Below are 26,020 nucleotides of genomic sequence, written 5' to 3'. Positions count from 1 at the left end.
TAAGGTTTGCCTGGTGAACCAAGGAGTTTCTTGGGTTACATACAGGAGCACGGATGAGAGGTTATTTATGTGCTTACGGTGACCCAAAGGCAGTTCCCCTCAGTAGGAGTGACCAGTTACAATTGCTTGCACAATTTTAAAGTGATCCACAAGCGTGCACACACACTGACACATAATCATGCACACAAGTCACACATAGCCACACATGCATGCATGCACACATACTAGCATGCCACACATGCATGCATGCACACATACTAGCACGTCCTTCTCTTCAGCTATTGGCTGCTGTTTGTATTGCCTTGGCAGTAGGTGGGTGGCAGGAAGCTTTCACTGTCTGTTTCTTATAGTGACACAACCAGTAGTAGCCCCAAAGGGCATCAGAGAAAGGACTCCAGGGTGACATGGAGGGAGAATGGGATTCCTAGTCTTATAGGAAGCAGGAAGAGTGTTGGACCTCCCCTCTCCCCCAATACACACCACCTAGGATAGAGAACTCCTACTCCGCACCAGGGTTCTCTTCAACTACTTGTAGTATCTTGGTCCCCTCTATAGTCTGCAAAAATTAATCTTTCCAGCACAATCTTTCCATTTTTTTAAAGGACAAATTCATTGTGTAGTTCAGTCTTCTCCAACATAACTTTGCCACCATTTCTTCCACCTCCCTAACACAAAAACAAAACACAAATGCCTGCAGCCCACGGAACACTCTCTGGTGTCTGCTTTTCATTCCAGTTACCTTTCCATTTCTCCCAGCCCCCATGCAAAGCCTGTACACCCTTTAATGAGCCACCTCGTTCTGAAAGAGAAAACATCAACCTGTGGTGGTGGGGACAGGCCGCCTCTAAAGCAGAGAGTTGCTAGGGAGGGACATTCTATTTATTCAAGTGGTGGCAGGTTTTTCTGTCCTGTTCTAGACGATTAGCTCAGCATTCAGTGCTGGGCAGAGATGAAGCCTTTGGTTGGTGCTCACTGAAGACAAGATGCCCCAATGGGAACAGGAAGCCCGTGGGCATGTCTATTGCTGATTAATATGGGAAAGTCCAGGGAATCATGGGTGGTGCCACTCCTGAACAAATGGTCCTGGGACAGTGGCCCTGAACCTTCCTAATTCTGTGGCCCTTTAATACAGTTCCTCATGTTGTAGGGACCCCCAACTATAAAATTATTTCTTAGCTACTTCATAACTGCAATTTTGCTAGTTATGAGTAATAATGTAAACGCCTTCTATGCAGAATATCTGATATGCAGCCCCTGTGAAGGGTTGTTCGATTCTTAGAGGGGTCGTGACCCACAGGTTGAGAACCCCTGACTTAGGAGGTGTAAGAAAAGTAGCTGAACATTATCCTGAGAGCAAGACTGCAAGCATCCCATAGCCTCTGCTTCAATTCCTGATGTCAGGGTTTCTGCTTGAGTTCTAACTTGTAAGAGATAGCAAACCCTTTCCTTCCCAAGTTGATTTTGGTTAGAGTGTTTATCACAGCAACAGAACCTAAGATAGGGTGGAAAGGATGAACAAGCTGGATCCTTACAAGGGCATGCCCCTAGGGACCTAGAACCTCCTATTAGACTCCACCTCTTAAAGGTCCCACAACTCCCCAATAATGCCATAGACTGGGCACCAAATCTTTAACATGTAGCACTCTGGGGAATAGTTAAGATCCAAACCACAGTCAGATGATATCTGAAGAAGAAAAAATTCTAGTAAAAGCCTGAAAAGCACAAATGTTTCTACCATTTGCAGTAGCATTCAAGTCATAACTAATCAGCATTCTATTGTGTGGTGGTTTGAAAGAAAATGGCCCCCAAAGGGAGTGGCACCATTAGGTGGTGTGGCCTTGTTGGAGTAGGTGTGGTCTTGTTGTTGGAGGAAGTGTGTCACTGTGGAGGTGGGCTTTGAGATCTCATACATGCTCAAGTCACACACAGTGGGACAAACTATTTCCTGTTGCCTTAGAGTCAAGATGTAGGACTCTCAGCTTCTTCTCTAGCACCAAAGCTGCCTGCATGCCACCATGTCCCAGCATCATGATGATAATAGGCTAAACCTCTGAGAATGTAAGCCATCCCAATTAAATGCTTTCCTTTATAAGAGTTGGTGTCATGGCATCTTTTTACAGCAATAGAAACCCTAACTAAGACACATGGTAAGAGAATGTTTTAATCATTAAAAACCCATTTCTACTACAATGAATGCTTAAAAATTCTCATTTCAATAAATGGTAGCTCATGCTAATTAAGAATCCTGGGATGTTTATCCCACAACATACTATAAATATCTTAAAATTATATCAAGTAAATTTCTTAGAAAAGACAAGGTTCCTACCCATGTGGAATTGGCTATTTGGAAACAGGCTCCCTAACCCTACAAAGATATGAAAATGCTAGCTAATTCCTAGCATATTCTGACCCTTACTCTGTCTGTTTCTTATATTTTGTGGTGAGTATACAGTCTTAGTCACTGTTCTGTTGTTGTGAAGAGGCACCATGACCAAGGCAAGTTGTCCACCAACTCTCACAAAGGCGGTGGCTGAGCTACAGGTTCCGTACTGCCATATTTATTGGATCCCGAAACCCCCTTCATTTGGGAAGGCAGGGAGGCTTGTGGGTGGGATCCAAGGTCAGAAACGGAGGGAACCTATCATCATCCAGGATGCTCGGTCTAGCTTTCTTTGCTGCTAACTCTCATGCCAGTGGCTTAAGAAGAGATGTTATTCAGTTTGTCAGACAGTTGCCCTGGTGTTCCCTCTCGCCCATCAGAAATAAGATGCTTGCCCTTGTGCAATGCCTGCTTAGGAAGATTCCCCAACGTCCTTTCTAAGCCAAAGGGAAAACTAGGAAGGACAGGGGGCAAAGGCAGTACTACTAACTCAGAGCCACAGGGCAGGAGGACAAGGCTTTGGCAACTAGATCTGCCAAGGAAGAGGTAACCTTAAGGCTGGTGCACCTGACTGCTGGGCACTGGGAGGAGAAACTAGACTGGAGGATAACTAGGGACATTAGGCACCTCTCCTACTGGTATTTTCAGAAATGTTTTTGCCTATTATTTCATTAGTTTCTATTTTTATGTGCATGTATCCTCTGCCCACATGAATTCCTGTGTAGTTACATGTGTGCCTTGAAGGCCAGACAAGAGTGTGGGACTCCCTGGAACTGGAGTTCAGGATGGTTGTGAGCCTCCCTGTGGGTCCTGGAAACTGAACCAGAGTCCTCAGCAAGAATATCAAGTGCTCTTAACCACTGACCGACCCATCGCTTCAAGTCCTGAGTTGATTTTATTGAGAAGAAATTTCCTTTGGCTTGGAGTGGTGGTGCACACCTGTAATCCCAACACTTAGGAGGTGGAGGCAGGAAGATCAGGAGTTCCAGGTCATCCTCCCTGCGTCAGAATGAGTTCAAGGCCAGCCTAGGTCTATATAAGACAGGTTAAACAAAGCAAAAATGTAGACAATCAGGAAGGCACTAGAGGGCGCCCTGGCTCAGGAGCTGAAGGACTACATAGCACCCCTGGGGCATCACTCCTTTGATAGTGGCCTCTTGGGTTCCTCCTGCACTTTCCACGCTCCAACCAGGGCTTCAGAAAAGCAATTTCCAGCCAAGCCCCTTCGGACCACACCCCAGGCCTTTCTTTCCTTTGATTTACTCACAGGGTTTCTCATGCATACGTGCTTGCTAACCTCTGACCCAGGGCTTAGAGACCAAGCTATCTTCTAGATGGACAAGGCCCCCAGGACACTTCCACATGTAATGCATGTCTCCTTTTGCCTTATTTTATGGCTTAGATAAGGGGGATGTCTGGGTTCAGGCAGCTGTCCAAGAACCGGGAGGCAGGCTTCTAAACAACTTTTTACAGTCCCGCTAAGTCTACCACGTCCCCACACGGGCTACTCTTTTATACCGGCAACTCGAGTCACCCCCTCCCTTTTCCCCCCAAAGTGATTTATGAAGTCCACAGAAATAGAGAGTGGATTTGAACCCAGGACCTTTCTGTCTATAAACTCACGGAATTAACACTTTAGCATCAGCTTGGAGATCTATGCCATTACCAACAGTGTTGGTTATGCTAGATGATATGGAGTTGGAAGGATGAATGCTGAGATTCAGTGTGACTGGGAGGAAGGGAAGACAATGACGGTCACACTGGAGCCTTACCGGGGTCCCGGGCAGGGGACTGGTGTCATTACCCAGAGAAGGAACTCATTCTCATCTCCTGTGGAGAACTGAATCTTCAAATCCACTTGCTCAAGTCTTAATGATAATGTTGAGAGGTATGATGACCTCAGGAGCGAGTTCCAGGACAGCCAGAGCTAAACATTGAAACCCTGTCTTGACAAACAAACAAACAAGCAAAAAACAGGGGGTGAGACATGGGGGATGGGGGGTGGGGGTGGGGGTGGGGGAGAGAGACAGATATTGTGGCCCAGGTATGGAGGTGCATATTTTTAATCTCAGAACTCCAGGGGCAGAATCGGGTAGGTCTCCATGTGTTCAAGGTCAACCTGGTCTACAAAGTGAGCTCCAGTCCAGCTAAGGCTGCATAGTGAGACTTTATCTCAACAACAACAACAACATAAAGATTACACAGACAGACAGACAGACAGACAGGTGATAGAGAATGCAGAGTGTTTTCCCCTGAGACCCAGGGATCATCATGGAGAGAGGGTGGAAAGATGGAGAGAGCCAGGGGTAGGGACAACTTCTGAGAAACAGCATTTTCTGGGATGACAGACCTATGCACACACTGGCAGTATTCTGTGGGTTTAAGAAGGAATTCAGAAATTTGGGAGGGAAAGTGGTGGTGGGTCATGAGAGACTTAGAGGGGGAGGGGCTAGCAGTGGATTTGATCAAAAACGTATTATATGTCTATATACAAATTAAAAATAAAACCACTATTAGTTCAGTCAGGGGATGTCCCTAGATAGCTTTACGATGTGGTCACTCTAAAGACTCTGATATCATCAGAAAACTGAGACTTCCAGCTCCATCTTCAACTTGCAGGAAAGGGACAATGGCCAGAGGCTTATTTATTATTTATTTATTATCAATGGCCTACACTACAACCAATGATGCCAGTGTAAGGAAGTCTCCACGACGTCCTGAAAGGAAAGAAGGGAGGGGAAGGAGAATCCTGGTAACTGAACATGTCTGTGGCATGCCCAGATGCTATGTGACTTCCTGGGGAGATGTGAAAATCTATTTACAAATGGCCGGTCAAAGAAAAGATTCCACCTACATGGAGCGTGACAAAGCAATGGGTTTCTTAAGGTCACTTACAGGAGCAAGGATGACTCAAAGGCAAGTGTATCACCGAAAAGTCCATCTCAGCATGATGACTCATGAAGGTTTCATCCCTTGAGTTCCCTGAATAACCTGCAGGCTGCTCTACCAGAGTCCTCCCTCTCCCAAGCAACTGCTTACTGCCCAGGTAGGCTTGAGGGAGGGGCCGCCTTTGTCTTGTGACTTTCTTTACTTAGTCTTTGGAGACCTCCTGAGTCCAGTAAGTTTAATTTATTTTCTGAGTTACATGTGCCTCCCTTCTCCGTCTAGCAGGGACTGTTTCAACTGTAGGTGAAGTGTTAACACAACACCAGGAAGGTGGGAATATTTCTCCCACGCCTGACCCTGTGCATCTTCCAGTCTGCCTGTCCGCCACAGAGTTGTAATGTTCTTCATAATAAACCAGGGAGTGAAACTGGGCCTCTTCTCAGAGTTCTAGGAACTGCTATGGCCGATTATTCAAGCCGAAGGAGCAGGGCTGTGGGAAATTCAACCAATAACCAGCACTCCAGAACACACAGGACAGTCTCCTCTTGTGACTGGAATCTGAAATCTGTGACTACAACCCCAAGTTGGTGGGTCTTATATGTCTCTAGGGAGGAGGCAGTGTCAGAATATATCCTGGAAAGTCTGTGCAGTAGGATTGCTTGACTTTTGTGAGAAATCCTCACTTTCACATCTGATGTGAGAAGTGATGGCTTGATCACATCTGTGAGGGGGTCTTTCTCCCCCAAACTCCCCTGTTAGACAGGGTCATATGGCCTAGGCTGCACTCGACCTGTGTTATATATTGTAGCCCAGGATGACCTTAAACTCCTGATCTTCCTGCTTTTACCTCTTGAGTACTGGGAGAACCTTTGTAGACCAGGCTGGCTTTGAACTCACAGAAATCCACCTGCCTGGATGCTGGGATTAAAAGTGTGCACCACCACTGCCTGGCTAAATTTTCATTGAAACTTATTTATATTGTGTATGTACATATGGGAGCATGTCAACACATGTTATAGGGCTCATGTAGGGGGAAAGGGTCATTTTGTGGGAATTTGTCCTCTCCTTCCGCCATGTAGGTTCTAGGGATGGAATTCAGGTTGTTAGATTTGGCAACAAGTGCCTTTATCAGCTGGGTCATCTCAACCTTTAAATCTTTTTATAGTCAATTAAAAGATATGATATGAATGAGTTCATGCTCTGAAAGAGGCAGAAACCACCATAGGCAAATGGGGCTACAAGAAACAGAATTCAGCAGGGAACTTAGACTATAAAATGGCCATGCTCAGTATCCTTGGAGGTCACGAGGTCCAGTGGGGAAGCTTGCTGGAGACTGGAGAGCTACTTAATGGAACTACCAAGGCTGGGATATGGCCCTTACCTCAGGCCCGGGGCCCTCTTAGCTGTGGTTGTAGGCTTCTTGGCAATCATCTTTATCTCCTGAACCTACCCAAGTGCCTTCTCCTTAGGGGTGGCTATCTCAGCCAGTGTTCTATTGCTGCGAAGAGACACCAAGACCACGGCAACTCCTACAACAGAAAGCATTCCATTGAGGCTCGCTTACTCTTTCAGAGGTTTAGTCCATTATTATTGTGGCAGGAAGCATGGTGGCATGCAGGCAGACATGGTGCTGGAGAGGAGCTGAGAGTTCTACATCTGGATCCACAGGCAGCAGGAAGAGAGAGGGAGAGAGAGAGAGACACTGGGCCTGACTTGGGTCTCAAAGCCCACCCCCAGTGACACACTTCCTCCAACAAGGCCACACCTCCTAATCCTTTTCAAGTATTCCCCCTCCCTGATGACTAATCTTTATATATGAGCCCATGGGGCCATTCTTATTCAATCCACCACAGTAACTATCTTTTTGCAAGGAATATAGTAGGGCTTCTGATGAGGATCCAAGAGGTCCCAAGCTTAGATATGTCCAGTCTTTCAGTTCCTTTGTAGCAGTTAGACTTTCTTCCTCCCTATTCCTTTTTAAAATCGAGACTAGGTCTTATCTAGAGATCCATAGCTGAGGATGGCCTTGAACATCTGCTCCTCCTAGCTCCAATTCCTGAGTACTGGGATCACAAGCTTACAAAGTCCCTCCACATCCAGGTTTTATGTGATGCTTGTGATTTAACCCAGAACTTAGTACATACTAGGTGAGCTGTCTACCAGCTGGGCTGCATTCCAAGTCCCCCCTTTCTTTCTCTCGCTTTTTGAGATAGGGTCTCACATGGTCTGGCCCAGGCTGAGCCTCAAACTTACTGTAACCTTGCCTGCTCTCAGGTTTGTGGTCTTCCTTTTGTCTCAGATTCTCCTGTACTAGGATTATGTGAGCTAGACGCCCAGCTTTCTGTTTGGTTTGAGACAGGGTCTTGCTGTGTATCGTAGGCTAGAACCCTCCCAGTTGCTGGGACAAGTGTGTGGCACCGTACCTAGCTTCAGTGTTGAGCTTTGTAAGCAGGCCTTCCCTGGAATCTTAGTTCTGGGAAATCTAGGGCCTCCATTGCAACCAAACAAGTCAAAAGCAAAACTCCTTTCAAAGGGAGGAAGGTGGCCCAGTGTGTTCTTAAGTGTGGAGAGAGACAGGCTAGTCCGGACTCCGGTGAAGGCTGGGATACATTCAACAGTGTGACCTCAGGCATTTATTCGTCGGCTGTGTGATCTCGTGCAGAACCCTGTCCTTTTCTGAACTTCAGTTTTCCGCTGTTTTGTGGTTGTTATTGATTGCGTGCTTTGCTTTGTGGAGGTGTAGTCCCACTAAGAAGCCTGGGCTGTCCTGTAACTCGTGATTCTTCTAAGGCTTCAGCCTCCCCAGTGCTGGAATCACAGGCATTCCCTACCACACGGAGACTGACAGATTCTCTATCCTATTATACATGACGGTCCTCCTTGCCTCTTCCCGCCCCTCCCTACCAAAGTGCAGGAGTAGACTCCAATTCGAGGACTGTTGGGGAGACGTCTTTGACCAGCCCATCCTCTACAGAGGTCCGATCTTGCCCATTCCACATCAGATTTACATTCAGGTCCCAGCTGGCTGGCTAGTTCCCTCTTCCTCTTCCACCGCTCCTTTCAAGGCCAGGAATGTGCATTGTTCAGCCACTGCTCTGACTCCTACTGCACGGTGGAAACGAAAGAAACGTTAAGAGGGGTGAAGGATCAGCCCACCCTTACTTTCTTCTAGTACGACCGGCTGGGGATCGAGGAATCACATCCTAATACAGAAAGCAGGCCGTCTAGTGCTCCGAAAACGCGGCCACCAAATCGGAGAGCTTCTCCACCGTCACCCCTATATAGTTCTTCCCAGTGCGTCGGGGAGGGACCCCGGAACCTAAGGGGCCAACACCGGGGTTCCCGCACTGGAGAGGGCAGAAGCCGCTAGGTCAGCAGCTGGGAACCACTCGCAGGCAGCGGGCTGGAGCTGGGTGGGGCCCGGCGGACCTCAAGTCTCAGGGGGCGTGGAGCCCAGGCGGAAGGGGCGGGCCGGGCACGAGAAGGGCTGGGCCGAGGTGGCGCGGGGCTGCTGGAGGGTCGTGGGCGGCACGTAGGAGACATGTCTGGGGGCAGCAGCTGCAGCCAGACTCCCAGCCGGGCCATCCCCACTCGCCGGGTAGCCCTCGGCGACGGCGTGCAACTCCCGCCCGGGGACTACAGCACCACCCCAGGCGGCACGCTCTTCAGCACCACCCCGGGAGGTAGGCGCGGGCCGGGGTCCCTTGCGACCTCCAGGGCAGGAGGACACGCCGGGATCGGGAGTCGCACGTACGACGGGGGTGGCGGCGCTCCAGGGTTTCGTAGCTGGACAGAACAGACGGGGGCGTCGGGAAGGCTGGAGGGTCACCGTCTCGGTTGCCTGCCTGCTGGGTGTGGTGGAGCGTGGTCTGTGGACCGGGCTGCAAACTACCCGCCTTAGCTTTTTCCTGGGAGAGACCCGGAGTGCCCCAAGCACACAGATAGGCACTCTGCCAGGATCACCATGTGCTCAAGTGCGGCCTCTGTGGGTGTCAGGACAGTTCTAGGGTGGGACAGGATGGGGGTCTGGGTGGAGCAGGGAAAAAAGGGCCAGGCCTGGAGATGAAGTTTAGTTGATCTCTCTTGGAATAAAGGACGCCTGCACACTTTTTACCTTCCCGGGTTGGGACACTCGCTCATTAATGGAGGCTGGGCGTTGAGGGTGCTCTCTGCGCCAGGAGCACGTCTCGGGCCACCTGTGGCATGAAGCCGATTTAGAGAGGGAGGTCTCCAGGCAGGGGCCTGGCGCCGCGTCCAGGGCTGTGCAGAACAACACGTTCCTCGGGTCTGGGGGGAGGGCACAGCGCTGAATTCTCCCAAGTGGCGGAGGATGAGGAAGAGGAAGCTGAGTTGGCGCGGGAGGGGGGCCGGCCTCCAGGAACCAGGCATTCCCAGCTTGCCCTGGAGCCCTAGTATAGGCGCTGATGAAACCTACACGCCCGTTTGCATGATGAAATGCGCGTGGCTCACTATTTCCCTCCCATTCTTGCGCTGCTCCCACCCATTTTGCGCTTCTCCCTTCCCTGGTCTCCTCCCCCCAAGCTTCTCCTCTTACAACTCAAAAACAGGAGAGTTCCTGGCGCTGAGCTGAACCTTGGGCTACTGCAGGCGCGGCCAGGCCACATGCTTTTTTTCTCAGGCAGCTGTCCCTACACCAGGGAGCACAGCCAGATCCCAGAACCAAGGCACCGATGAAGGGATCTTGTAGATGAATGTCTAGTTTGTGCCTCTTGTGTTTTCAGAACGCAGCACCAAAGTCCCACTCCTTGAGCGCATGTCTGTTATGCACTGTCTCACTGTGTCCCTAGACTCAGCAAGAACGAGCAACCAGGTAGAGGGGGAAGGCGTTCCCCCTTTATTAGAAATGGCCCAAGGAAAAGTTCTCTGCAGGCTTCTGGCCTCCCTTTACTGGAGTTCTCAGTCCTTTCCTGGCCTCTTCCAGCTCACGCTCTTGAACCTTTTGTCTTTTTACAGAACTTTGTGTTTAAGCACAAACTTCGAAGACAGTTGAGTCCTTACAGGTGAGGCGTGAATCTTTTTTTTTTTTTTTATGTATAGGTACTGAGGCAGGCCTAAAGGCTCAGAGAAACCTTTTTTTGCCCCTTTTTTTTCTTGGATGGACAGGTTAGCTGAGTAGCAGTAGCCAACAGGACTGTATGAAGATCCACTTCCCACTGTGGGCTGGGAAGTGTTAAGGTTTGGCAAACCATGACGTCCCCAAAGCCAGCTGGCCCTTGTCAGGGTTTTTTGTGGGGTACACAGCCCATAGCTTGAGGAAAGTCTAGCTCATTTCTGCCAAAGCCAACAAGCCTGTTCTTGAGCTAAACAGCTGGCTCTTCTTTCAAGGGCCTTTCCTTCCAAGCCACCTCTGCCAAAGTGCAGAAGCTTGACCCATTTGCTTCAGAGTTTCTCATTACCTAGACCCCCAATTGAATATGGAGTTGGAAGGTCTACAGAGTGAGTTTCGGGACAGCCAGGGCTACACAAAGATCCGCCTGCCTCTGCCTTCCTAGTGCTGGGACTAAAGGTGAGCACCACCACAGCTGGCCACCCAGCCTTTCCTTACTATTTAGGCTGTTGCATACCTTTTGGGCTATTTCTAATGACTCTGGCCTGTTCTTCCTTGGAAATCCATCTAACTTTTGAATTTTCCTACATGCACCAGGGACCGGCTGGGAGACAAAGGTCAGGTTAATAGCCTTGAGATTTGCTATGTCCTCAGGATCTATAGGAGTGTATAGCCAATAAGTTTGAAGCAGGATTGAGATATTTGCCTAACCATTTTACGAGATTTCCAGGCAAAAGGGACAAGCGACGTCCATACATATGTTATTTGCCTTTTCTTTGGGAGTCTGCCAAAGTAGATTCCATCCAGGCATGAAGTCAGGCTGGCATTTCTTGAATTTAGGCTTTTCTATACACCTTGACTTGTGACTGACCCTCAGGGGCTGTGAGCTCTTCATGAAGAAATACTGCCTTAGGTCCCTGCAGCTGAGATGACTTTGAAGCAGTTGTCTTTGGGGAGGCTGGGAGGGAGGCCAGGATGCAGGTGGCCTGAGCCTCCTCCATTCCTGTGGTCATTATCCCTTTGCTGGCCCACCCAGCGGTCTGCAGTTAGGTATTCAGAGAACCTGAGACTGAAGGGAGTGTCCTACATGTTCTACATAAACATTTGAACCCTGCCGGTCTTTAAGATGGTCAGCAGTCCCATAAACAGAATCTTACCGTGAACACGTAGGATAGATGTTTGACCGCTGACCTACAGAAGTTGTTGGTGTGCTCATACCTATTAGTGCCTGGGCGAGGTTAATCAGGCAAGCAGTCAGGGTGGCAGATGGTAATGACCTGTTGTCTTGTTAAGCAAACATAGTGGTGCACGTGAATATAGTGGCACATGCCTTAAATCCAGGGCAGAGGCAAGTGAGTCTCTGTGGGTTTGAAGCCAGCCTGGTCTCCATAGTGAGTTCCAGGTCAGTGAGACCCTATCTTAAAAAAAAAAAAAAGTCTGTCTAGGAAGCTGACCTTGAAGTGGCTGCCAAGTGTTTAGCACTGGTAGTGCTGGGAGAGGGGAGGTGACTTGGCACTGTCGCCAGCCAGTGTCTTGTCCTGAGGTCTTAGTCACATAGAGGGAAGAAGTTACTGTTGAGGATTGAGGACACAATGAGACAGCTTGGACATGGAGGCCGTGAAGGAGAGACTGAAGAATGGTTCCTCACCTGGCACTCATCTGAGCTTCCTTTTAAAGTGTTTGAAGCATTTCACATGAGGTTCTAGAAGGTATTGTTGAATTTGGAGGCGGTGGGGGCAGTAGAGCACTCCAAACTCACTTTGAAGCCTCTGTTTTAAGAGGAGGCATGCGCTACACCCAGACCAGGAAGATCATCTGATTTGGAGGGTTGGCATGGCTAGCCCCGCAGATGAAGATTTAGCTGGGCTCAGTCAGGGGTTAAAAAGTGCCTGCTGCTCTTAGATTGTCCTTTAGCACCTAGAGGGTGCTCCTGGACCTCTGACCACCATGATTCCAGCTTGAGGGGTGCCCTCTTAAGGCTTCCACAGGAACCTTCCCCTCAAAAAGAATAAAAGCTGGGAGGATTGGAGGTGAGCTCAGTGGCAGCGTGACTGCCAACTATGAACTATGAGTGAGGCCTTAAGTTCTCTCTCTCTCTCTCTCTCTCTCTCTCTCTCTCTCTCTCTCTCTCTCTCTCTCTCTCTCTCTCTCTCTCTCTCTCTCTCTTTTTTTGAGACAGGGTTTCTCTGTAGCTTTGGAGCCTGTCCTGGAGTTAGCTCTGTGGACCAGGCTGCCTTAAACTCACAGAGATCCGCCTGCCTCTGCCTCTCGAGTGCTGGAGGCCTTAGGTTCTGTATCTAACATCACGAAGAAGGGGGGGGTAGGAGGGTTGGAAGGGGTGGCGCGGGGGGGGGGGGGAATGAATATCAAGTGTAAGACGGAGTGGATATGTTGGGAGTTATGGAGAATAGATGTTTGGCACAGACTTTCAGTTATGAGAGTGACAAATTCCAGGGATGTATTCATTAGTGGCTATAATTAACCCTGCAGTGTTTACTAGAAATTAACTAAGAGCAACCTTAGCAATATCCTTGCTTAGACAAACACACACATCCGAGACATATGCTAATTTAATTGTGGGGTTTATTTCATGTTTCCTAGTGTGTATACTTTGACTAGGTGACCCTCCTTCCCTCCTTCCCTCCCTCCCTCCCTCCTACCCTCCCTCCCTCCCTCCCTCCCTGCCTCCCTCCCTCCTTCCCTCCCTCCCTCCCTCCCTCCCTCCCTCCCTCCCTCCCTCCCTCCCTCCCTCCCTCCCTCCCTCCCTCCATGTTTGTCTGTCTTGCTCAGGCTGGCCAGGCTGTTGATCTACCTGCCTCAGCCTCCTGAGGGCTGAGATTATAAGCATGTGCCATCCAGCTTGAATGTATGCAATTTTTATTTGCTGGTTGTATTTGATAATTCAGTGACACTCAAGGGGACACGATTCTGAGAATCAAAGGCATATCTCTAGAATGAAGTGACTTGACAGATGTCCCCAGCCCTCCAGCTCTATAATAACCCATAGTAAGTCTACTTTGTAGTTCTATAGATTGACCCAAGGGCCACAGAACATGTTTGCTGTCTGGAAGAGAGCTCTTCTCCCTGATAAGTGACAGTCTAATTAGGTGAGCCTGTAGATTTTAGTGGCCTTCTGAGGTTGCGTTTTTTTTTTTTTCCAGTATCCTCCCAAAGTGGTGGGCATTCATTATTTGAAAGATGTGTTTGTTTCTCCCCCATCATAACAGCAAAAGTCATTAACCGATTTTGGTGAAGGAAGGCAGGTATGGGTGGTAACTGTTTTCATTTCCTTTACTGGTATAAATACCAAAACATTTTCCCAAATGAGCCTTTATTTGATGTTCATGAAGATGAGTTAGAAGGGAGTAGCAATATTGAGAAGGACTGCTTAGGGTGATAGTTTTTCTTTTTTCTCTTAATGTTCTTTTGTGCATATGATTCTCCATAGGTTCAGGCAAACAAACAAAAACATCCGCTACTGTCTGGCGTGATTCTTAAGGGCCAGCCGTCTTTCTCTGGTGAGCCACAGGCTGTTGACATTCTTGTTCCCCGGGTTAGACAGGATGTTCTTCCAGATCGGTGGGGGTGTCCCCGGGATCTAATGCCAGGGCTGGTGTTCAGAAGGTGCCGAGTTGTGCTCGGGTGTGGCTTCGTGGCACAGTGCTCTCCTGGCATGTGTGATGCCCTGGCCTTTCTTTAAACTAGAAGACAGATGAAAGTGAGGGGGACAAAAGGAGCCTGGGATGAGGCGTTTCCTTGGGTATATGGGGTCTTCCCACTCAGGCCTGGGTCTCCACCGGCTCTCCAGGGTGGAGATGGCTGTGCTGGGTACAGACCAGCCCCCAACTGAGCAACTTAAACAGCACTGCATTGCGCATGCCTTTCTGTTCTTTGCAGATTTTGGTAGAGTTGACTCATGCTGCAGCTGGATTGCCTGGGGCTGCAAGTCCATGGTGGCCTTATCCACATGTGGCAGCTGGTGGGAGGCTGGGATTGCCCTCTTGGGGCTCAAATCCTTTAGTTTAGCTTGAACTTCTAAACACAGCGGATAATAGCAAGGCTACCTAGGGCATGGGTGTGGAAGAAGCCTTGTCACATTACCTAAAAAGTATTCTTTTGTTCTTGGGGGCAGTCCAGCTTCAGCAGAGGGCAGGGAGAAGAGGGGATGGCCTTTTTTATCTTGAGACAGGCTCTCCTTGTAGCCCAGCCAGGATGGCCTCCAGTTTGAGGATGACCCTAAAGTCCTGGTCACTCTACCACTACTTCTCAAGTGTGAGAACCACTATTTTGTTTTTTTTCCTGCTTCTTCTGAACATCAGGTTTTAGGAGCATTGCTTTGCAGGGCTCATACTCACTGTCCAACTCATTAAAACTTGAAAGCGTTGGATTTTCCAGACACTAACAATTGGCTGTGTCAGGTGTGCCCAGCAGTACAAAATGAGGATAAGAATAGAGGAGGAGGTACAGTCTGCTTAGAGCTTTGGTTTGGCAGCATACAGTGTGAAGGTTAAAAAGCAGGTTTCTTAGCTGGCTGTGGTGTCACATGCCCGTGATGCCAGTGCTCTAGAGATCAGATGTTGAAGGCCAGTGTGAGTGGCTTGGATGAGAATGGTCCCCACAGATTCATATGTTTGAGTGACTGGTCCCCAGTTGGTGGACCTGCTTGGGAAGGATCAGATGTGGTCTTGTTGGAGGAGATTTGTCACTGGGGGGAGGCTTTGAGGCTTTAGAAGCCCATTCCCAGTTAGGTCTTACTGTCTCACCCTTGTAGCTAAGTGTGAAGGTTCTCAGCTACTGGGCCATCCAGCACCTACTTGCCATACTCCCTGTCATGACGGTTATAGACGCTAAGCCCCAAATTAAGTGCTTTGTTTGATAAGTTGTCTTATCACAGCAATAGAGAAGCGACTAAACCAGTCAGCCCCAGCCACACACTTGAGTTGGAGGGGTTACTGGGCTCCATGAGATCCTGTCACAAAACACTCAAAACAAATGAGACACTCTGCTTAAAGAGAATGTGTGTTTGGATTGGAGCTGTATCTCAGTAGAAGAACAAGCGTGTAGAAGCCCTGGGTTTAAACCCAGGCACCGGCAAAGAAAATTCCAGCCAGTCTGTGTTAGCATGCTATAGCTGCCGTATGAAAATACTGCCGTCAAGGTGACTTGAGCAATGAAGCTTCTTTCTGTTGATAACTGCAAGTCTGAGATCAGAGTGAGGTCTCTTCTTCTGAGCTCTCTCCTCTTGGTCTGCAGATGGCTGCCTTCTCGCTTGTCTTCTTATGGTCTTTCATCTGTGGGTCTGTGCGTAGATTTCCACTTCCTCCAGTGAGACTGCATCAGGGTCCACTCCAAAGGCCTCATATTGACCTCTTGTAAAGACCTCCAAATGCCATATTCTGAGGTGCTGGGGCTTACGCTTCAACACGTGAGTTCCAGGGAAGACAGTCAAGTCCCTAACAGCTCCTATCTGTTTCTACCGAAGCTTCCATACTCTGCACAGTTGCCTGTTGAAGTGTTTGGGGAGAGGTCAGGAACGGTTGAAGGTATCTGACTGGCCTTAGAGTAATTTCAGCCATTTTGTTCTCCACTTTGTTCTAAACGTCTTTGTCAGAGCCTCTGAGGAAGAATGGTGGTGGCTCTTTGCCCCTGACAGACTTACTGCATTCAGTATCTGGTAGCTTGATTAGATACCTGACCTGAGAAATACCATTTTTTGGCTCTCTTTTGTTTTGCCTTTTTTTTTTTTTTTTTTTGGACAGAGACTCATGTTTTCCAAACCAGCCTCACACATGCCGTGTGGTGAAAGGCTGGTCTTGAACTTCTGGTTCTCCTGCCTACATCTTGCTGGGACAATGTCAAGCCATTTATCTATTTGTTTACTTATTTGCTTATGAGACAGGGTCTCTGCATAGTGCTTGCTGCCTTGGAACTCACCATTGACTGGCTTCAAACTCACAGAGAGAGATCTGATTGCCTCTGCCTCCCCCATGCTGGGGTTAGAGCATGCACCACCAGGCCTGGCTTGTTTTTCTTTGTTTTTGGTTTCCCAGGGCCTTGTCTGTGTAAGGCCGATGGTCTTTCATTGAGGTATTGCCCTAGCTCTCAGGAATATTGGCATTTGTTGTTTTGTCTTCATGATGTGTCTTTGTGGTGTGGGTTTTCTGTCATCTTCCTCCTGTGGTACAGAAAGACTCCAGATCCCAGACATTGAGGATTTTAGGTAGTGATCCCCGATTTGAGCCCAGGGCTTCTGCCTCTAAGTCCCATGTGGTTTGCACATTAAGGGCCTGCCAACAATGAGACCCTAAAAATAGATGGCGATGGCTAGTGCTTTAAATATAGCGACAGTAAGCCCAGGGTAACACCCCTCGTTGACAGGTGAGAAAACTAGATCCTTGGGGAATGTCCCCTCACATGCGTGTCCAGGAAAACTGACATCAGTGTTAAGCTGTGCCTTTAGTAAGGACTTTAGTATATTTTGTGCATTCCTGGAACTTAAAGTCCTAAAGGCTACCAGCCCTACTGAATTCACGATGCTTCCCCATGCTGTGTCTGAGAGAGATGGAGGATGCCCATTCCCTGGCCCCTGGTCTCTTCCTGGGTGGCTTCCCTCCTTTCTGATGTGTTCCCACTGTGGCCTTGAAATTGGGTCCTGCTGTGGCTGGGACCGAGCAACTGGTACAGCTTGTTACCCTAACTAAACCTTTTTACTCTTTATTTTTATTTATTCTTTGTGTCTTTCGTATCATGCCTCCTGACCCTACCCCAAAGTAAAACAAAATAAAATTTAAGAGAAAAAGAGGGAAAAAATAAGGAAGAAGGGGAAACTCTCGTCATGGAGGTTGCATTGTGACACATTGAGTCACGCAGTAAATCCCTTTATCCATACGTTTTTACATGCAGGCGTTTATGGAGAAGAATCAGTGGTCTGGCTTGAGGCCTCTGGTCTCTGCTACAGCGTCGATACTGGGCCCTCACTGGGATGCTTCCCGGACATCCCATTGTTGCCCTGTGTTAACAGAGACCCTGCAACCCTGGGTCCTCAGGACTGATACCACCCCCTCACCCCCTGGTGCTCTAGTAGATTATAGATGGGGTGGTCCAATACATAACCCTGGTTCTGGGCCTGGATAGTTGCAGGGTTGGTCAGCCCGCCAGCTCTCCCCTGGCTTTGCCGCCAGGGTGGGCTCTCCAGCATTGCCCTGGCTAGTTTAGCTCACGATGATGAACAAGGGGCTAGTTCTCCTGCTTTCGTGTCCTAAGGGTCGGTCACCTACACCTCCAGGGCCAACTATTGTGTTGCCCAGGGGAGGCACCTGATGAAGGATGGGGACAGCTCTCTTGCTCTTAAGATCTCAGGTCTCCCACCTGCCTGAGGTATGGATGGCTGGGGTGGGGTGGGGAGGGGGTGGGGGAGGTCATCTCTCCCCTGCCCATGCTGCCTCAAGACAGATCAGTAATGGGATCAATTCTCATGCTCACAATCTTGGGGCTAACAGAGTCAGCTCTAGTGTGCTGCCCAGGCGAGGTGCAGGGCCTGCTTACCAGAGTGTGGTAGCTGGTGGGGGGCAGGGACAGTTCTCCTATCTGCCTCAGGCATTACTGGGCAGTGGGGGGAGCATGTCACCCCCACCCATGCTCACTAGACAGATGAGTAGTGGGGACAGCTCTCCCATGCTCACAACCTCGGGGCTGGCTCACCCACACGGAGTCGGCTCTCTCCTTAAACCTTGTGGACAGGTAACTGCTAGTGTATGTGCGGGGTTCTCTTGGGTGGACCCCTGTGCTAATGCACACCACAAGTTGATGATATCAATAGGCCCATTCTGAAGTCTCTGAGAGCTCATTGAGGCATAGGTAGAGGAAGTGGTACCTGGTCCACAGTCCCTAGAGCTAGGAAATGACACAGCTGTGTTTCAGGACTCAGCTAGAAAAAAAAAAGTTACTCCAGGCAGTTCAGCACTGAACTTTGAACTCTGAACTCTGACCCCAGCTCCCAGTAAGTAGGCTCTGATTGCAGCTACACAGCAGACTCAGTGAGTACTCTCTGTCCACCTCTGCATTGTTTTTAAACTTTACCTTTCTCATCGCTTCAGAGGAACTGAAGACAGAAATATTTATTTTGGCTCATGATTTCTGAGTGCAGTCCACGGTCACCTGACGAAGTGCCCTTGGGCAGGACATCATGGCAGCAGGAGCATGAGGCAGAGGCGGGCCCTGACCTTAGGGTAGACAGGAAGCAGAGAGCCGGGGAATGAATGCTGGTGCCTTGGTGCCTTCCACACCGTGAGATGGTGCTGCTGGCATTGAGGGTGGGTGTGTCCTCAGTCCTCCCTGGGAATGTCCTCACTGGCACTCCCAAGGGTGTGCCTCCCCCAGGTCCTACAGCAGGACTCCCCTTTAGTTTTTGGAGTCAGGGTCTGTCTATGTAGCCCTGGTTATCCTGGAGCTTGCCCCGTAGATCAGGCTGGCCTTGGACGGACAGAGATCTTTTGGCCCTGTTCCTCCCGAGTTCAAGACGTGCCACCACACCCAGGACTTCTTAAACCGTTTTTGCTTGACCTCTTCTTGTGTGAGTTTTTACACCACCCTAGGTGTGTAGGTATATGAAATAGGTATGCAAACGAAACATTAAGTCATCAGTCATGAATTTATTTAAAGACAATTTTTTTGTCATACATGCAGTTTGACTGTTAAAGGTGAAAGCAAGTTTGCGTGCAGAGATGACCTGCTCGCTTATGAAGAACGGTATCTTGGCTGAACGTTGCCCACTATAGGACATAAAGCATTGTCAACGTTTTTTGGTTAGAATCCGTGTTTTGTTTCTGTAATCATCTGCGATGCACGTTGTGTTGGTTGTCTATGCTCTTTGAGCTGACTGATAAGCTGGCTGTGGAGCTGGGTCACCCTCTCCCCTCTCAGACCCGGTGTGTTTATCTCACAGCCCTCGTCCTCCTGGGTGCCTCATCTAGATGCCTGTGTCACAGGAGGGCAGAGAGCAGCAAAACAAACATGAGTGAAAACGTTGGTGAGAGCCGCTGCCAGCCAGGGTCTTTGTTGTTTATGCATGCAGTGGGAGAGAGACGCTGCAGGTTCGGCCTCGGGAAGCTCGTCTGTAGAGAGGAAGCTCAGTCAGGAACTCCAGCGGCCTGCCTCAGCTTCCCTAGCACCGGCTGTGGGCGTCCGGTTTGATGGTTTCCTCTGCTGTTTGTTCTGCACTTGGAGGCTCCCCTGAGGGAGGGGACTGTCTGCTTTGGCTGCAGCTCTCTTGGTTGGGAGCAACAGCTAGCTGCCTTAAAGTCAGTTTCTGCTGAACGTTTGGCTGATTTCATGATGCTTGTGTCTACCCGTCTCTCTCTAGCTATTTGTCATTTTAATTGAATTAAAATGTATCTACTGAGAGAGGGAAAGAGGGAGAGGGAGTGAGTGTGTGTGTGTGTGTGTGCATACCCCAGCATGCATATGGGGTCAGAAGACAACTTGTGGGTGTTGGTTCTCTCCTATCATGTGGATTCCTGGTTTTGAACTCAGGTCACCAGGCTTGGTGGCGGGCCTTTGCCAGCTGAGCCATCTAGCTAGCCCTTAGTTTATTTTTTATTATGCGTGCTATATAACATTATACAATATGTAATTTATGACATATGTTCTCTATTAAAGAAACTGGATAACACTGCTGCATTTGAGAAACCAAATTTGTCATCTACAGAAGATAACTATAAATAGAAATGCAAAGGCAGTTTTTAAATTCCAGCTGGATACCATTGTCTGCTGGAGGCTTGGAACCTAAGACTTGAGATTTGCTGAAAAGGAGGCATTCAGTATGTGCTGTCGAGGGGTTAAAAATAGGCCACTGATGCCATGCTGCTGTGTTTGAGACCATAGGAAGCCATGGATAAGTTCATCTGCCTACTCTCACCTCATGAGTCTTCCGTTGTCTTAATTATGGTTTCTATTGCTATGAACAGACAACATGACCACAGCAACTCTTTTATTTACTTTTTCTTCTGAGATAGGGTTGCTCTGTGTAGCTCTGGAGTCTGTACTGGAACTCCCTTTGTGGACCAGGCTGGCCTCAAACTCAAAGAGATCCGCCTGACCAAGACAACTTTTATAAAGGAAAACATTTTTGGGGAGGGGCTGGCTTACAGTTCAGAGGCTCAGCCCATTATCATCACGGTGGGACATGGCAGTGTTCAGGTAGACACGGTGCTGGAGAGGTAGCTGAGAGTTCTGCATCTCATTCTGTAGGCAGCAGAAGAGACCTGTGTCCCACACTGGGTGTAGCTTGAGCATATGAGACTTTGAAGCCTGCCCCCACGGTGACTCACTTCCTCCAACAAGACCACACCTCCTAATAGTGCCTCTCTCCATGGGCCAAGCATTCAAACACAAGGGTTCGTGGGGGCCATTCCCATTCAAACAACCACACCCATAATGGTCTTGCTCCTTTACCTTGGGAAATGCTCCCTTTTATGGTGTTCGGGAGGCTGGTGGGTGGAGATGAAAGGTTCTGAGTATGGTTTACTGAGAACAGTTCACAGAGACTGACCCTCACTGGGGAATGAGACTAGCTTGTGGTAGGAGTTTGGGTAGAATGGGGACAGCCTTCATGTCAGCCCTTACAGGGGTGATGCGGGTAGACATAGTAGAGGTTTGGAGAAGGGCCCAGCCTAAGACCTTTCTGGAGTAGATAGAATGTTTTCTGTTTCTCCTGACCCGCTGTCTGCCTGTTCTGCCACCAACTGGGGTTCTGCAGGTTAGGGTGTGATGGCTACAAGGCCCCCCCTTTCTGTGGGATCTCCTTGTCATGGGTGGTTGACAGGGGGAGCTGGGGGACTGTAGAGATTGCGTAGGATGTTCAGAACCCTAAAAGAACAAAGGTGTGTCTCAGTGGCCAGTAAGCACTCTGTGAGGGGGGGCACCCCAAGTGGTGTTGGAGTGGACAGTGGAGCAGGGCTGTGGCCAGGTTGGCCAGGTCCCTTGGTCAGCCTTACTACCCCTTGGTCTAGGGTTTGGAACCTGTTGCCTCTGCTGTGGCCATACTTCCAGGAAGTGGGAAAGACAACAGGCAGGGGGCTCCGGGTGACCCCTGCCAACCTCTTAATTATGCTTCCCTCACCAGGAACCAGGATCATCTATGACCGGAAGTTCCTGATGGAATGTCGGAACTCACCTGTGGCCAAAACACCCCCGAAGGACCTGCCAGCTATTCCTGGGGTCACTAGCCCAACCAGCGATGAGCCTCCTATGCAGACCAGCCAGAGTCACCTGCACAGCAGCCCGGAAGATAAGCGGGCAGGCGGTGAGTACTGGACCTGTCCAGGCTCTGTGTGGGGAGGAGGCTTGTCTGTCTTCTCTGGGGAATTCCATGTTTCAGGGAGGGGGAGATGGTGACTGTCCGCCCTCTGAGGAGCAGCTGTGGGGAGCCTAGAGGGTGGGGCGCTGGCGGGAACAGAACTCTGATGGTGCCAGCTTGCCCCCCTTCAAAGCTCCAAGGACCTCGGGACAGCTGATGTGACGTATCAGGTAATGTAATTTGTGAGGCGCTGACGTGAAATGACAGTGTCTTCACACAGCATCTTCCATCAGCCTGCCTGGCTGTGTAGTTGCTCACATGGCACCACCACCACCGCCGCCACACATGTGCCACGCTTGGAGTACAGCCGCGATGTGTGTGGTGCTGGAGGCAACTTATTAAAGACACAGTGTGCTTTCCCTCTGGTGCCTTACATGTCTACAAGATAAAAATAAACCCAGGTACCTCCTGGCACGCTACTGGTCCTTCAGTGGATTATTGGTGAAGACAGGCAGACAATGCCTCCTATTGTTAATGGAGCTGTGACATTTATAGCTAGGCCCTTCCTGGTCCCCCTCCTCTCCAAAGTAATCAAAGCAGGCACCCTGGCAGCCGCATGTGGGGTGTGAACGTGTTCTTGTGGCAGAGTGACTAGCTGGTTAGAGCTTCTGAGCACTCTACCGTCCGTGTAAGCATGCTCACATGTCAGTGTTATATGTAAGCACATCCACATACCCGCAGTCTGAGGAGTACCACGTCTGACTTTCCACTCGGAAGGCGGTGCCCAGACTCGGACAGGGAGCTGCTGACGGCCTTTGCCCTGTGGGTTGTGATTCCTCATTACCCTGGGATCCGGCATCTGTGGTGGGGATGGAGCTGAATAGCAATAGGAAGGCAGATTTGATTGTGTGCAGGGAGTAATGGTCACAGATTTGATTGTGTGCAGAGAGTAACAGTCACCAGGCTACTTGTGTGGTTCTCTGCCATGCGAATGAAGTTAGGCCACACCTGAGGTTGCTACCATGAACTGAAGGCTCATTTACCCTTGCTGGCACACCTATCCTGCTCCTAGTTTCTGATGGTACCCCAGCCCCCAACCCTAAATAGTGGCCAGGTAGCCCCAGATAGTGTGAGGATGAGAATGCATAGTTTTAACTTTCCTTACCGGGACACAGGAAAGAAAACTCCAGCCTTTGGCCATGAATTAGCGATTGAATTTACAGAAAACTCAGCACTGTCACCTCCCTTATGAGGAAGCCTAGTTTCCTGACCTGGTCACCCTTTCTCCATTGGACCTATGGGAATAACTCCCTGGCCTCTAAGCCTGGAGTGTTGCATCTGCCCCTTGGTTATTGACTGGCCCTCTGTCTTCTCTCTCCACAGGTGAAGAGTCACAGTTTGAGATGGACATTTAAGGGACCAGCCATAGGACGGAGTGATGCTTCCGGGCCCCTGAGGCCCTTGGGAGGAGAGCCACAGCAGTGAGGCCTTGCACCAGGCAGATATCGGGTGTGGGCCGCCCAGTCCTGCTCCTCACTCGGCACCTGCTCCGTCTTCCCTTCTGTGAATACCAGCACATACCTCCTTGTGCCTCTGTTGACATTGAGCTGCTACTCCAGGGGAATGACTCTTGCCCACACCCTGCATCGAGTGCCACGAAGTGGACACAGAGGAGCCCGTCAGAACGGTCGTCTGGCAACTCTAGCCCCAACCTCTGGAGCACACCTACCCTTTCCTTAGGTTGGGGTACCTGGGAAAACTACCCATCACTTCTTTCCCTGAGTGGAAATAAAAGCCACCTTGCCCCTAGGCCCAAGGTTGGGCCCTGTCTGAACTGTTTTCAGCTTCAAGTGCTTAACACAGTTACTGTCTGTTGAGTGCTCACAGTGACCTTCCCTTTACATTGTCGCGTGTGATTATCAGACCAGTTGTCTAGGTGAGCAGGGCAGCCTGACTGTCTGTTTACAGCTGAGAAGTCTGGCTGGAGATGAGGTAGTTCTCCACGGGACTGGGCTGGAGCTCTGCCCCGCTGTCATTCTTGGTTTTAGCAGCAAGCGTTACCTTTGTCCAGCTGTGTGGTCACCTTTCCCCTTGAGCCTGGGGCCACTGGAGAGCCTCTGATCCACAGGCATCTAGTCTTTGTCAGTCGTGTGTGTGTGTATGTGTGTGTGTGTGTGTGTGTGTCTGTGTCTGTGTGTGTCTGTGTGTGTGTGTGCACGCGAGAGCCACTATTGGGGCATGCAGAGGAGATAATTTCTCCGCCTTAAAGATATTATTGAAGTCTACCATGTACCAATTAAAAAAGGTAGCCTGGAGCAGATTGGTTATCGGTGGTCCATGGAGGAGAGGGAGGCTTGGAGGAAACTGCAGCTGGGAATGAGAACGGGAGGGCGTGGGTACTGAGTGATACAAAGGGCTCGGGGAGCCAAGATGTGCAGAAGGAATCAATGCAATGGGAGTAAGGGTGATGAGATCGGGGATCCCTTTGTGGACACAGCAGGTGCTTTCGTGTGTGAATGTGACTTCAGCTGTTTTTAGGAGCCTTGACAGCTAGACTGAGTGGTAGGCCAGGTGTCTCACTACAGGACCTGCTGAGGGGTGGGTACGCCCTTCATAGTTTCTGGGATCACAATGTTCGTTACCTTGTCATTTTTGGGGGCAGCAGGCCTCGGTGGCCAGATCTCTTGCATGCCTTTTCTACAGCTGATTTGCAGCCTCTTGCTAAGGAAGCTGGGATCTTCGTGGTGGTATTTGGAAGGACACAGCACTTTGGTGTGTTGACTGCATACATACTGTATAGCCTCCTCCTGTGTGTGGAATCAGAGGCCAGGGAGGGGCTACCACCAAAACAAATGCAACAGCAATTTCAGCTGGGTTAAATGAGAGGTTAGGTCCCACTCCCTATCTGTTAGCGTGCCGATAAAAGGCACTTCATCCCCAACATCTCTCCAGAGGGTTTGCTTACTAGTTAGTCTGTGATCTAGGGCAACACATTCCCATTTTCTCACGGTCTGTACACTTCCCTGGTAGACCCAGAGCCATATAACTGTAGAAGTTAGCTTTCCTCACTGAGAAAAGTCTCCAGTCTCTCCAGGGTTAATTGTTGCTTAGGGCTATGTAGTAGCAAAGCTCTGCAACCTAGCCCTGTTCTCCAGGAAGGAAGATTGTGGGCCAATGAGCCTGCTCTGTTCATCTTGACATCCCTATCTGCTGGAACCTTAATGTTCTGTAGAGATGCTCTCCTAAGAAACCCATCAGTTTGGCATGCCCACCCTCTGCTGTGACCAGAACCACTGCTTGCATGTGAAGAACTCACTGGCAACTGCAGACAGAAATAAGAAGCTTTAAGGAAAGGTGTGTGTTCCTAATGGAGATGAAATGTCACTAAGAAATACTTGCGATTAGCCAGTAACTGCAGGCTGTGGGTATTCTGGGAACTTAAGGAAACTGAGGTTTAAGAGTTCTAGTGGCTTTGATTCCAAGTCACGAGTGGCCTGTGGTTAAAGGTCTCTGAGAACAAGTTTTCCCAGAGTAAGTATTGGAGGTGGCAAGTTTGACACAGTTGGGTGATGAGGCTCAACCAGGTGGTGTGGAGAATGGGCTGTAGGAAAAGAAGGCTTGCTGGCATTGGATTAGGTGCCAGAAGTGAGATAAATGTTGGAGCTTCTGAGGCAGGGCTGACACCTCTTAGCAGAGTGCTTGCGCAAGCGTGAGGACCTGTCCACAGAACACTTGTCTCAAGTCTGGGGAAGCAGAGACGAGCCTGCTGGCTGGCCAGTGTACCCGAATGATGCCGTCTTAAAAATAGTAGAGAGTGATTGTGAGTGAGTGACACTACACATCTACTTCTGGCTTCCATGTCTCTGTCTCTCTCTCTGTCTCTCTGTCTCTCTGTCTGTCTGTCTGTCTGTCTGTCTGTCTGTCTGTCTCTCTCTCTCTCTCTCTCTCTCTCTCTCTCTCTCTCTCTCTCTCTCTCTCACACACACACACACACACACACAACTGCTGGAGATTGCACGGCCAATAACAAGGAGGGCAGTAATAATCTTTGGGAATGTACCGAGTTAGCATGAGTGCCGTGTAGGAACCTGAACTGGTAGCTAACTTATTGCATGCTATTGGCCCCTTTGTCTCCCTGGTTGCTAGACATCACAGCTGGTATACCCTCCTGGTACCTTTCAGTGTGACTTTTAAGAAACTGGAGGAAAGGCCCAAGGACAAGGCCAACAAAGAAATCTGTGTTGCCACTTGAACAGTGTCTCAGGAAGGGAGAGATTGAGCAAGTGGGTTGGGGCTAATTCCAACCTCCTTTAAGAAGTACATGCTGAGTCTTCCCTACATCCAACGTCTTCATTCTAGAGTCTTTGCAGCTGGGAAAAAGTTAATCCAA

At 49.5% G+C, this 26,020-nt stretch overlaps 1 protein-coding gene and 1 long non-coding RNA gene across 2 annotated transcripts; one reads left to right on the top strand and one right to left on the bottom strand.

Moving 5' to 3' along the window:
- Positions 1-3,399: 3,399 nt before the first annotated feature.
- LOC121134135 lies at positions 3,400-8,694 on the bottom strand. The gene is made up of 3 exons (XR_005871167.1): positions 8,429-8,694; positions 6,648-6,795; positions 3,400-4,322 (listed from the first exon to the last, which is right to left on the bottom strand). It is a non-coding gene; the product is annotated as an uncharacterized LOC121134135 (long non-coding RNA).
- Positions 8,695-8,738: 44 nt separating this feature from the next.
- Positions 8,739-23,464, top strand: Eif4ebp1 (eukaryotic translation initiation factor 4E binding protein 1). The gene is made up of 3 exons (XM_005066587.4): positions 8,739-8,949; positions 21,457-21,636; positions 23,014-23,464. Exons 1-3 carry the CDS (start codon positions 8,808-8,810, stop codon positions 23,043-23,045), a joined length of 354 nt encoding a protein of 117 aa, XP_005066644.1. The 5' UTR covers positions 8,739-8,807; the 3' UTR covers positions 23,046-23,464.
- The last annotated feature ends 2,556 nt before the right edge of the window (positions 23,465-26,020 follow it).

This window comes from Mesocricetus auratus, unplaced genomic scaffold (assembly GCF_017639785.1).
Source record: "Mesocricetus auratus isolate SY011 unplaced genomic scaffold, BCM_Maur_2.0 Super-Scaffold_100026, whole genome shotgun sequence".
Taxonomy (NCBI): domain Eukaryota; kingdom Metazoa; phylum Chordata; class Mammalia; order Rodentia; family Cricetidae; genus Mesocricetus; species Mesocricetus auratus.
The sequence above is the reverse complement of the archived record's forward strand: the minus strand, read 5'-3'. Positions and strand labels throughout refer to the sequence as shown.